The sequence below is a fragment of the Etheostoma spectabile genome, chromosome 3 (genome assembly GCF_008692095.1).
Source record: "Etheostoma spectabile isolate EspeVRDwgs_2016 chromosome 3, UIUC_Espe_1.0, whole genome shotgun sequence".
Classification (NCBI taxonomy): Eukaryota; Metazoa; Chordata; class Actinopteri; order Perciformes; family Percidae; genus Etheostoma; species Etheostoma spectabile.
In genome coordinates, this window is record NC_045735.1 from 25,556,395 (window position 1) to 25,569,599 (window position 13,205).

At 40.7% G+C, this 13,205-nt stretch overlaps 1 protein-coding gene across 1 annotated transcript in view; it reads right to left on the reverse strand.

Annotated features, from left to right (window-relative positions):
* Nucleotides 1-13,205, reverse strand: part of grik4 (glutamate receptor, ionotropic, kainate 4) — a gene marked incomplete in the record, with an annotated part of 296,905 nt that overhangs the window by 79,460 nt on the left and 204,240 nt on the right. The window contains 1 exon segment of the mRNA XM_032508827.1: nucleotides 996-1,161. Coding sequence (XP_032364718.1) covers nucleotides 996-1,161 — 166 coding nt within the window.

The window sequence follows — 13,205 nt, forward strand, 5'->3', positions numbered from 1 at the left end:
AAAAAAGAAGCCTTACATTTGCATTCATTTACTGACTTTGTGTAAAAAGCTCTAAAAACACACACGTTTTGGTATAATACACAAAACTTAAAAAAGGTATGAATGAAAATAGACTCCAAAGTAAAGACCAAGAGACAGTCAAAAAAGAAGTTGAAAGGCAGAAGAACAGAGAATTGAGATAGGCGAGGTGGGCGGTACACAGTGGCTCATTGCCATCTCTGGGATGTCTGACACATGGTTGCTGTCTCAAGCCTATTTCCTTTCTTCAAAGCCTTGTGCTGATTAGGAAAAAGGTTAGTGGGTGCTACTCAGGGTCACGGTGCCTTTGTCTAGAGAGTTGTAATTACTGCTTGCTGGACTGCAAGAGGGTGGGAACGGGCCATGATTTAATCTTCCTCTCTATTTACGAAAATAACTTCCCTTGAGGAGGTTTTCAAGCTTTCTTAAGGTCAGTCTGTTTAGTATCTTTAGAATCTAACAAGTGCCTTTAACAAGGAGGCGGTCAAATCACTGGTGGATACAGCTGCAAACTCCATCTAAGTCCTTTTTGGCTGTTACAGATGTGTTTTGATCATCTGCAGGCTGTGTTTTAAGATAGTCTTGCAGACATTACACTCAAATGGAAGGTTGAATACTGACTATCCATGACACAATGGACCATGCTATATCATTATTGTAATTGGACCAGGATGATTATATTGGATTCCGCAGTAGATTTATTTTAGGATGCAGACGTTGTGACGTTGCTGTAAGGGAGTTTCAGCTGTGGAGTGCAGCAGCTGCTTCAGAAGGGAGCGTGTCACAGGGTGAGATGTTGATAAGCAACGCATCTGTTGTCAGAACACAGTAGGCGTGCATGCGAGAGGCTTATGTGTGCTAAGACGTGTTAAAGTATAGCAGATATTAAACAAAAATGTTTGCACTTTGTTGGCAGATTCTCCCCGGGTGTGCATGGGTGTGTATTTTGTTGTATAGGGTGTGAAAGATGTACTCACAGTCAGCCTGTGCACAGATGAGGCAGGCGGTGGTGCTGTTGAAGAAGGTGAGAAGGCCAGCCACAGCCAGGCTGATGTCGGTGTTGGTTGGCCTCAGGTCCAGAGTGGTGAACCGGGGGAACTGAACCTTCAGAATGTCCTCTGGAGCCACCTTGACATAGGGCACCTGCACAGAGAGGCTGATGTCAGACTACCAGCATTTTGATCATTTATAGATGATTGACATGTTGCATTCATGGTAATGTTTAAATTCTGCAGGCAGGAAAACTGTGAAAGAGATCATAACAATAGAAACTGTGAGTTGGAACTACTGGATAAAAATAGTAGAATGGAAGCAAACAGCCAGAAGAAAGAATAGCTTTGTAGAAATCGGTTTATTCTATAATAATAAATTACAAGCGAGGATAACCCAAAGGTCTGTGGCAATGTGCATATGAAGTACAGATATTTTCAGTGACTGAAGCTCATGTAGAGTGCAAGAATAGATCTAAACTCATTTTTGTTCCACCCACATGAACAAGCCCTGGTTACGGAAATATTTAGTATAGCAGCCCAAGCTGAAATACTTCGCACACACACACACACCACACACACCACACACACCCACACACACCCACACACACACACACCACACACACACACACAACACACCCCACACACACACACACCGCCTGGGAGGGGCGGGCTTGGCAAACCGAGCCAAAGTCGATGGGTGTCATCTGATGCTATTGCTGAACACAGCTCGTTGAAAACAACACACACACACACACAAACACACACACACACCACACACACCACACACACCCCCACACACACACACACACACACACCACACACACACACACCACACACACACAAAATATTACAGCATTTGTAACCCCCCCAAAAACTAAGATGGCCTTCATTAGTGACGTTAATACAATAACCAAACAAATTTTCTGTTCATTCCACTCAGCTTGAAAAGTCAAATCTATCTAAAACAATCTTTTAAACACTGCTCCATATATCATTATGGCTTGGTACTCCAGCACATTAAATAAAACGGTTACAGTTAAGTTCTGACTCTCAACTTTAACTTGAGGGTAGTTGCATCCATTTCAGGTCAACAGACTTTGACTATCAAACATATACTTAAAGCAACACTAGAGAACTTTTTGTAACTTAAAATAACGTTTCCAAAATCATTTCAGTGTTTCTTGAACTCGTAACAAGGTGAACGGCACTTCTGCATTCACTTTGTAGCTCTCCACCGGCTATAACCGCACTATGCAAGTTTGCCAGATCAGTAGCGGATCTGTAGTTCCAATGAGACATAAAGGGACAATTCCACTTCCAAAAAAAGTTATCTAGTGTTGCTTTAAATAAATAAATAAAGGTAGCATATTTATTCACTTCTGTTATATCATTTGTGGTCAATGCCCGACTGAATGAAGGTCATGATATGCCATTGCTGGGCCATAAACATGCATTTATGTGGAGGGTCATTGTCCTGCTGCATTCCCCTAAAATCTGGGAATTGTGTGTAAAAGATGCTAAATCTTTCAAAACCACTCTCCCAATATGGATGTGAAAAACCTCAAACATTCTTTAAACTCTAAATAAGCATCTTAAACTCGATGGAATATCCTGCTGGACTATTTCCAACAACAGAAAATGTATTACAGTCCAAAAAAAATAGACTGTCCTATATTTCTGAAAACATCCTCACATGCTCAATAATAAACAGTACATTCAAAAATGAAATGACACTGAATATATTAAACTGTGGAAAATAACACATTTGAGAGCAGAAACATATGTAATAAGGCATGTGTTTTCTCAGTAGTCAGAGCAAAGATCAGATACAAGGACTAAGTAAAAGAAAGCCAGCCAAGCCTTCTGTAAGGATCAATAAAAACACAATTCCTCTATCCGAGCTCCATTGTGAGGAATACAATCTGCAGTGAGATTGATTGCCGTGCTTTCACAGCGTAGATTTGCTATAGCTATATAAATATATGTATTAGCCGCCCCTAATGAATTTATCATACCACCCCCACTGCACTAACAGGTATGTCTAGCACTGGCTGTCAGAGGGCAGGTTAAGTACACGGCAACTAACCTTGCAGTCTTTAATGTTCCCTAAAAACAGTGACAAATCCAGAGCCACCTAAAAATGTGCTGAACTTCAGGAAAATCAAACATTCTATTCCACCCCAATTCAAATATGTCTCCTATCTATTTAACCTCCAATGAAATCCATCTCTGCTTAAGCTCTTTATGTGATGATGTGAATGGATACATGCTGCCAGGACTTACAGTGAGGCCTAGGAGGAAAACATCGAGGAGAGAATGAGTGTGCCAGGTGTTGGGTTGGTCAGCTGCCAAGGCATTGCAGTAGAGCGCAGTGGGGCTTGAAGGGGATGCAGGAGGGCATGCTGGGTCCAAAAGGAGGCAGAGGGAAGGGAGACTCTTTATCATGGCAGATTGCCTGTCTGTGTGGTTCCCAGCTCCCATACATTGCATTCCCCCTCATTCCCATATCCCCTCGATTGGTTTTCCATCCCTGCCCATCAGGGTGTAATGGAGTCCCTGGGTGTCTGGATGGATGGAGGTGTGGCCACTACTGACAGCGCCTGCTGGAAAGCCATTCAGTTCTCTTAGGTCCTAAAACCCGGGTAATAGCTGTTCACCGGGGAAATGTTCCCCTCTTCAGGTGTGGCCTTCATCTTCACTATTGCATTTGTACAATTTCTCACTACCTTTTTCTCATTTCTGTCTATTTTTTCTTCTGTTTCTCTGCGTATCCCAGGTTGTTTACTCATTTATCCTCGACTTTTCCCCGTTTACCATGCGTTCTTCTCTTGCTTTTCAACACAGCAGACTGGTGCTACCCGACCCCTTGCACTTAGAAACCTGACACGCTTCGATAGGCTGTATCTAAGGCAGCAGGGGGCTCAGAAAGCAGCTTACACAAATTCACTCATTTTGTCACACACACACACACACACACACACACACACACACACACACACACACTTTCCCCTGTCTTGTGCACAAGTACAAACATAATATTGTTGTGTTGTTTGTTTTCCACTTACACAGAGAGAACAGACAGCTAGTGGACTACAAGGAGATGTTCACTGAATTTGACAAAACGTGTATTGGATTAGAATAGCAGACTCCACCTTTAATCTGTAATGATTCTCACTGTATTTTAAACATAACTTTTAGTATTAAAAATTCACAAGGGAGCTGTAGGCTAAATGTAGCTTACAGCAAAGTCTGGGAAGAGAGAGCCTTATCTAGACATCATGCCTTAACATATTTCCCCCTGGTTGGAGCAATATGATTAATTGGTTGTTAAACTGTGGCAATAACTATCCTCCTCATGTGGTGGAGTGTCAAATTATTTTGAAACACGACTTGAGTTAAAACAGGGGTACTCCAAGCAAAGAAAATCAATCTCCACATTTTAAACAGCAAGATGTTTGCTACATCAAAGTCGCTTGCCAGACTTCTTATCTGCAAGCAACAGCTAGTATCAGTCACTCTACTAGTCGATTAATCCCAAAAATCTAAACAGATAAATCTTTCCTACATGTGTCTTTGCAGGGCATAGCTTCAAAGAGTCTGAACCAAACAGCTGCATCACCTTCAGTGTAACTCACATGCCATGCCAGCGAACTCGGCTTCTAATCTACAGTGAGTCACTTAAATGCCAAAGTGGAACTTCTTATCAGATTTTCTGAGTGTTTGAAATACTGTTATGGACAATGCAACTTTTTGTTTGGATTTGTGGTATTTGTTAAAGCTGCGTAAGTATATATTAATAACATTGGATCTATGTGTAACGTGAAATGGGTCACTCGTAGCCACAAACACAGATAATTATCACCCAGCGTTGCAGTGTTACAGCCTCAACTTAACTGTTTGATTCAGTCTCGCTCATCAGTCTTGTTTCCAACCACAGCAGACATCTGTTTTAAGTGAAAAGGCTATGATAAACCCGCTGGGTGTTACCTGCCAGCACAAAATGGCAGACTAGTTTTGTTTCCATCAACACGTTTTTATCCAAATTAAGTGATATCAAATGAAAAATGCTTTATGGAAACAGTAAAATTCGATTGAATTTCATGAATATCAACTCAAAAGAAATAGGTCCGGTCTCATCAGATTTTCTTTTGATTGCTATACGGCTTATGCGATAAACGCTGATGGAAACGTTATTTGCCGAATAAATAATTAATTGCAATTGAGTGTTAGGTCATTTTATGGTTCCAACCTGCCACAAAAAGAAGAAGAAGAAGTTTTAGTTCATTTCCGCCCAGTATTTTCGCTCTGTTTGCACACATGACGGGTGTCAACAAAGACAGATGGAAGTGAAAGACAAGGAGACGAGAGACTTTCTGAATTTAATTTATCAGGATCTCGTGAAGGAAATGGCAAACAAAGGTTAGGACAAGCCGTGGGACGTCCTCCGGAGTGAATGGAAGGCGTTCAAACAGCGAGACATGTCTCAAAAAAAGAGTTGTCTTGCAGCGGTGCTGGAGAGAAAATAAAAGCCAAGTTGCATCTGCATCGTCATAGCGATGTGTTGACAGCGTCGTTGTTTTCTTATTATAGCTTGATATGTTGCTATCAGCTGGCACATTAGCACTATTACAACTTGTGCAATATTGATCATTTGTTGGTGGACAGCACAATCAAATTTCAAATCAAAATGTTTGCTTGAATGTTGTGCGATTCAGTATGAAAATGAATGGAAACACCTTAAAATGTCTAAAATCAATTCAATATTCCAATTTGATCGATTTGATGTGACGTCATTACTCATAAGGTTTTTATTGGCTTTAAAGTTGTTGGATTGAAACACACTTTCACCAGCTTTATTCGGATGAGTTTTTTTTACCGAACTTCAAATAATTTGATTGACAAGTAAATGGAAACTTAGCTAATGTCAGCAACTATCTAGAGAACATTACAGTAAAGTTAGAAGATAACAGGACTGATATTTTTCTCAGGAGTTGGTGACCAAAATCCCAGCTAAGAGGAGAATGAATACTGGACCAACATTCATCAAGGCAGACACACAACTCTGCTTGATGTCAAAACTTGATGCTAATGTGTTCATCAGCTTTTTTATCATGATGATAATGTCAATGTTGCGTTTACTGCTGGTTTCAACAGCCCAATTAAATATAAATAAATAAAAAATGTGCAGGTTGCAAAACGTGAAGTGCCCTGCACTGGGTGTTATGTCGAAAACCGACCGAGCAATGCCAGTTGGGTCTTTTTGTTGTTCTAGCTGGGCAACCACCAAATCACCTGTCCTCAGCCAACCATTATTTAGCTCTGAAGGTAGATGACGGCCGGGGCTTTTCTGCTCCAAGTAGAAGTTTTTTCAGCCTGAGGCGTTTAGTGCGCTCCTGCAAAAACTAACTGTCACTATCCCCCACCTTTCCCCCATCCCTCTCGTCGGTGATTGGCTGGAGTGTTTTGTTGTGTTTTGGTATCCTTGCCGCTAGTGTTTGTTTGACATGTAAGACCCCTGTGTTGTCTCCCGAGACTGGGCTTTTTCACAGTGTATTCAGGGGGCAGGCAGCTAGCGGATCAAGGAGAGATGCCTATGATTTGAGACAAAAATGAAATTGCGCTGAAACCATGCAGGAACTCATAGTGCACCTTTAGCAACACAAAGCAGCGAGCTAAACACTTCACTGTCATTGAAAACAATTACAAAAAGCCGCCCCGATTCTATCTATCTATAATTTTATTTTTGCATGGTAACAGTGCTTTACTGGCTTTATTTTCCTATCACCTGCAGTAACGGTAAAGCCATCAACACAGCGAAGATGTTTCCATAATCACTTTGGCCAAACATCTTTTCATCTCAGTGGTGTAATTCTACATGTATTTGACGGAGTTAAAAGTTTTATTGTATAAATATTTCCTTCATTCTGTAGTTACAAATGTTCTCGTCACAAATTAGTATTCATTTAAAGCAATGTTATTAGTAGAGACAGCAGCTTTATTTTGCTATTGAAAATCTATTTGGCTAAAGCACAGACAATTATTAGAGGATGTGTAAACAACTTGTAGCTTCTAGTAAACAAGTTGTAATTCAAAATTAGATGGAAGTGTCTTTTAAAAGCATCTGCTCTCAGGGCTGTCGTACTATTTGCGTGGGAGGGGAACTAATTACATCTAAAAATTGTAGGGGGAAGAAAATCTCAGGCAAACAATAAAGCCTAAGGTAACCACTCCGCTTTTAATAACCTGGTAGCTTCGCTGTAAATCGAACTAAATACCATGGTGACTGCTGTGGAGAAAGACAGGTGGTGTGCCTGGGGAATGAAGGGTGGCTGAAGACAGGGAGACTGAGTTCAAGTGTAAGAAAAAGGTAGGGATTCAAAAGAAACTGACAGTTTGACTGACAGAAGACGAGAGCATGACATAGAGGCTGAGATGTGGAAAACCGGGTGCTCGACAGGAGAGGAGTAAAACGTCAACAGGAAAACATAAACAGAGAGTGAGGAATGGCGAAGGGGCTGCCATCAGCACTCATTAAATGTTCTCATTGAATTCAGCAGTTTAAAATGTGATTATGTTGTCAAAGGCACTTTGTCTCATGTTCTCCAATTTATTGGTTCGATTCTCAAGACAAAGTGTTTCAGGGGATCCAATAACAACATCAGCATTTAGCTTTGCTACGGTTTGGTCTCTGTGGGCTACAAATACAATTCAAGTTAGTGCAGAGTATTGTGGCTCTCATTCATTATTTAGAAGACGCAGTGCTTATTTTCTATTAGAACAGGATGTCGTAAAAGTTGCTATGCTGTAGTCATTATGTAATGACTAGAGCTGAGTACTGGACTTTTTGGATGCCAACTTAAATACGTCTTGAAAAATGTGTGTTCAGATCAAAAACAGCCCTCCATAACAAAAACAAAATGCAAGTGGCTACACCGTTGGGGGCTGTTTCAGGGACCCGTTAGACAATGAAAAAAAATCCAGAAACTCCAGTTTGAGTTACAGATCCTTGAGATTGAACGTTTTTAAACACCAAAACACTGCAGGGCTGGAATCTTTTGTCAATACGATCATAAGGTAAACAGTCTCAGTAAACAGACATTTACGTTGCAAAATAATCAATTGGGAATGCATGCTTGCATGTATTTGACTGACATTGCTGCATGCAAATCTATTTGGCTAAAGCACAGACAATTACTAGAGGATGTGTAAACAACCTGTAGCTTCTAGTAAATAAACTGTAATTCAAAATTAGATGGAAGTGTTTTTTAAAAGCATCTGATCTCAGGGCTGTCGTACTATTGGCGTGGGAGGGGAACTAATTACATCTGAAAATTGTGGGGGGAAGAAAATCTCAGGCAAACAATAAAGTCTAAGGTAACCACTCCGCTTTTAATAACCTGGTAGCTTCGCTGTAAATTGAACTAAATACCATGGTGACTGCTGTGGAGAAAGACAGGTGGTGTGACCGGGGAATGAAGGGTGGCTGAAGACAGGGAGACTGAGTTCAAGTGAAAAAAAAAGGTAGGGATTCAAGAGAAACTGATAGTTTGACTGACGAAGAAAGCATGACATTGAGGCTGAGAGGAATCTTTTGTCAATACGATCATGAGGTAAACAGTCTCAGTAAACAGACTTTTACGTTGCAAAATAATCAATTGGGAATGCACGCTTGCATGTATTTGACTGACCTTACTGCATGACATTGCATGGTGTTCTGGCAAATGTCATCAAAGCAATGCTGGGTCCCATTCAAATAAATGAATGGGCCTGCGCAAGCCTAAGTCCGGTTCACTTATTGTATGATTTGATAATTTGTCATTAGGATTTCCTAATTTAAATAATAATAGTGTTACATTTTGGACTTAAATTGTAAATGTACAATGGCTGTGTGTTGAGACAAAAAAGAAAAAGGGTATTGCAAAAAATATTTTTTTTTATTGTTTTGGTATTGACACCAGTCTACTGTGTTTTCAGTATGACACATAAAGAGTCGGCTCACTCTGAGTGTTCTTGTCTGTACATATGTGTATGTTTCCTGCAGTGTGACAGAAAGGCTGGCAGGTCTGCAGACAGAGGTTTGACAGGCGTTTAATGAGGAAGCCCTTACAGGACACAGGCTTTGCGCGCACGCACGCACGCACGCACACACACACACACAGTGAGTTGTACAAGGAGACGCCACTGTTTGGCAGAAAAAATACCTCAACCCAATTATGTGCTTAAAATATACTTGCCTTAATTAAACTGAGATTGCACTCTGATCGGCTTAGATTAGCTATTAAAACAAGGAACATAACCAACCGACACATTTTCAAACTGCCAACCCAGTGATGCGCCGTCGGCTGCTTGGTGGAAACAGCCAGATTGTTTTTTATTGCTTGGTATAAACTTACCAATAACCTCTGATAACCCCTCTTCAATGGAAAATGCAAGGTTACATTCAGGTAAGGTAGTTTGACCAGACATTAGTAAGGAGAACGCTGCTCTGAGCTGGAGTGAAGGTGAAAGCTAATTTCCTTTTCCGTCCAGTACAACAAGCTCTGGGTTGCCTCGGTTGTTGAGCTGACAAGTGCCCAAGTCATTCTGCTACCTGTCCACTGTGAACCTTACAGGAGGCTGAGTGGAGAGGGTTACAATGAGGGGAGGTGAAAGGGAGCTGGATGTGCAGTAGTGCCATATGGAGAGCAGAGACATAATGAGCAACTACATCTGTTGGCTTGGACTCAAAGGGGCAGCAGAACAAAACTGTTTTTAATAAAGTATCCTCGCACTTTCATGGTTCTTGGAACGTGTGGGGCACGGCTCTGAGAACTGGACTCATTTACAATGCACTTTGACCTGGCTATCAATTAGCATGCTTGGTAGAAAGACTGAACTGTCCTTGAAAACACTTTGCACTGCAGCCCCGTGGACAGCAGCCGCTCAGTGTCAGTGAGCTAAATACAAGCTTTGCAGAGGTTGGACGGACAACAGTTCGTTTACCATTCATTCCTTTAGACATACAGTAGCTAATCAGTTTGGTAGTTGTCAGTTGTAGAAAAAACAACTAATAGCAGAACACGGTATGAAGCCTGGCTGGGTGAAGCCCACTGCAGGCCAGAGAAATATGTTGGCCGCTGAGCATCAGAGAACAGATGCTTTTTGAGACATTGTCCATCAGTCAGCAAGCGTGATGCAAAGGCTGGAATGCCAGAGTGGAGTTGGCAAGGGTGATGTTGCAGGGTGACAGGAGGGCAGGTGGTAGTCCATTATGTCTACCTGATCCCCTTTCTAACCAAAAGGTTTATGGGTGGATTTGGGAGACCAGCTGTTGGCATTCAGAAAAGGGAGAGGGAAATCACATGGGAGAGTCACGGGAGATATGAGAGTGTCAACACGGCCCAAAACAACAATCTCTATCCCAGACCGCCGGCTAATCCCAGTCTCAGCCCATGAAGCCAGATCTCTATTTGTGGTAGTAATGATCCTGCATCAGGTCCCTGCGGTCAGAGCAGAAGCAGACCAGTGATAAAGATGAAGTGGGCTGCGTTTCCCATGGTGCCTTTTAGGAGAGTGCAACATTGACCATGAGATCTCTATCTCATTGATCAGCCAGTTAAGAGAGAAAAAAGTTCCTTTCCTCTAGAGAGGCCTGTTCCCCACTCCGCTACGCTATTTCAGAGCAAATGTTTTTGTGTGAAAGAAGAAAAAAAAAGAATTGCTTTTATAACTCCCCTATTTGGCTAGCAGCTTTGCTCTCATTAGCATATGATCTGACTCAAGCCACCTACCTGATTAAATTAAGTATCATGCACCAGGAAATATGTTCTTGAATGAGCACTGCAACTCTATCTGTGCTTAACAAGCATGGAAACATTTTTCTATTGTCCATCCAAAATGTTCTACAGGGAGCTTTGATTTTTTTTTGTTTTATCTGACAGAGAGCCCAATTCTGGGAATCTAGCCAGAAGTTTGACTTACACTACCAAAATAACAACAACTTCACACAACAAGATGTTGGCCAACAAATCGTGGTCTTTGAGTAGAACACACACATGTTGGTGGAGAGACAAAATACTCAAATGTTCTTGATGAGTTTCACTTCAGAGTGAAAATGGCAGAGCGTTAATTCAGCCAGCAGCTGGAAGAAAAAAAGATGAGCAATATCAGCTGGTGTGAGTATTGTCTCCTCTGTTGCTTTACACAACATTGTAACCTGAAGCCGAGTCCCTTTTCATACCCTTGATGACAACAATTAGCTGAACTGAAATCCATGATCCATTTCGCTATGAAGCGTACCCGGAAGTCACTCTGTTACTTCACTTTTATCTCAGAGATCAAATCAAAAGACTGCTTCCTGATGACAATATAGCGGATTTGGATATGCATATGGTGGTTCTGCCTGTGCAGCCTTGACAAGACGCATCAATAGTGTTGTGAGAAAAGGGTCAGCAGAGGTGCAGACGACAGCTGTGCTCCTATAATCATGATCAGGCAGAGACAGAAGAAGCACCTGCGTTTTGTTTGCAAACAGACTAAAAAGAGGACTCATGTTCAGCTTAACAGTCACATTCTTTTAACCAAATGTATTTATAGATTTGTGCACTTGTATGCACAGGCACAAACCTCAGATAAATGAATTATGGCGTCATTATGTATTAGTCATCTGAATTAAATTAAACTCATTATAAATCATTTTTGTGCCATTTTATGGCGCTGTGGTTACTGTAGATTAAGCAGCTATAGGCATAAAGACAAAGGACCTTAGAGTTGACTTTCTTTGTGTATGTGCTCTTAAAACTTTTACAAAAATAATTACAGCTTGACCAATAAATTGGTCAATTGGCTTATTACAGACAAATTGATTTATGTGCTTATGCCTGCCGTTTAGTAAGTAATTGTAGTGCAGAAATGTCAAAGGGTATGTTGAAATACTGTAATCTTGAAGCGGTCTCCATTACATAGTTTCCCCACCACAGAACAGCGTCGAATTACTAATTTTAAGTCTCAATCAACATAAACAATACATTAACTATCTCAAACATACACAAATAGGGTAAGGCTAACTTGAGTCTCTTGGTTAGTTTTAAATTAATGCAGAACACCTGTTACAAAAATACAAAACTAAGACGCCTCTTTAGTAATGATGACCAATGCTAATGGCTCGGTCTCATGGGAAACTTATGGACAATATATCCAAAAGTATCTGCTGTTCATGTAAACCCAGCATGTATGAACAAAGATCTGGGTAAAGCATAACATAAGTAGTAGGGTGTGGTTGCTGTCTGTCACTGTGATCCTAGAAGATGAATAAGCAGGGATTTAGAATTAAAACTCCATATGGTCTTCCCATTAATGTAGATGGAAACAATCAATGGATTCCAATGAGAATTTTGAAATGACACTAAAAGGAACACCTATATACTGACAATTAAGTAACACTAGAAGTTTATAAACTCTAGATTTTCGCAAACAGTGAAGCTCTATCAAAGTCCAGAAAAGGTAAAAATGTGTAAAGGATGTGCTCAGCTGAAGCTCAAGTCTCACTTTTGAGACTAAGCCATTAAATCTTATTTACTTTTACCTCTGAGACTTTATAACACACAGACACAGGCAGAAAAAAACCAAAATGCAATAGCAATAACACTGGAAGATAAATGTGATAGCTTCTTTCTTTGAATCCTAATGATCATAATGAATGTCGGATGGAGAGCCTAAAAAAAGTGAAATAAATGGATGAAAACTTGAGTGTTGGGATGTAAACTGCATTCAGCTGTAGGTTAATGTTATTTTGTTTTTTAAAGTAGCAATGAATGCTAATATGCATTACATTGCATGCCTTTTCTGAGTTATTCTGAAAGAATACTAAGCTGTGAGTGTCTGGCAGGCATCGTACTGCTCTAGGACTGCTATGGATAAAAAAAGCTGCAACTTAAATTTTCCAATTCAAACTGCAGAATGTGGCTTTTGCTCCAGCTGGTTATTCTGCACTAAGAAAAATGCAGATCAGCTCTGCTTAATCAATCAAACAATTTAAACAGTTAATTCGTCACATGACGTCATCAATTAGGAAAAATGTCTCCTCTCCCCTGTCAGTGTCCTCATTTAGGATAATTGTGCCCTGAGGGTAGAGCAGATCAAAAGATTTATTGACATTGCAAAACAATGAACAACAAAATTCTTAGCAGCAGTTCACCCACTAAACAAATCTAAAAG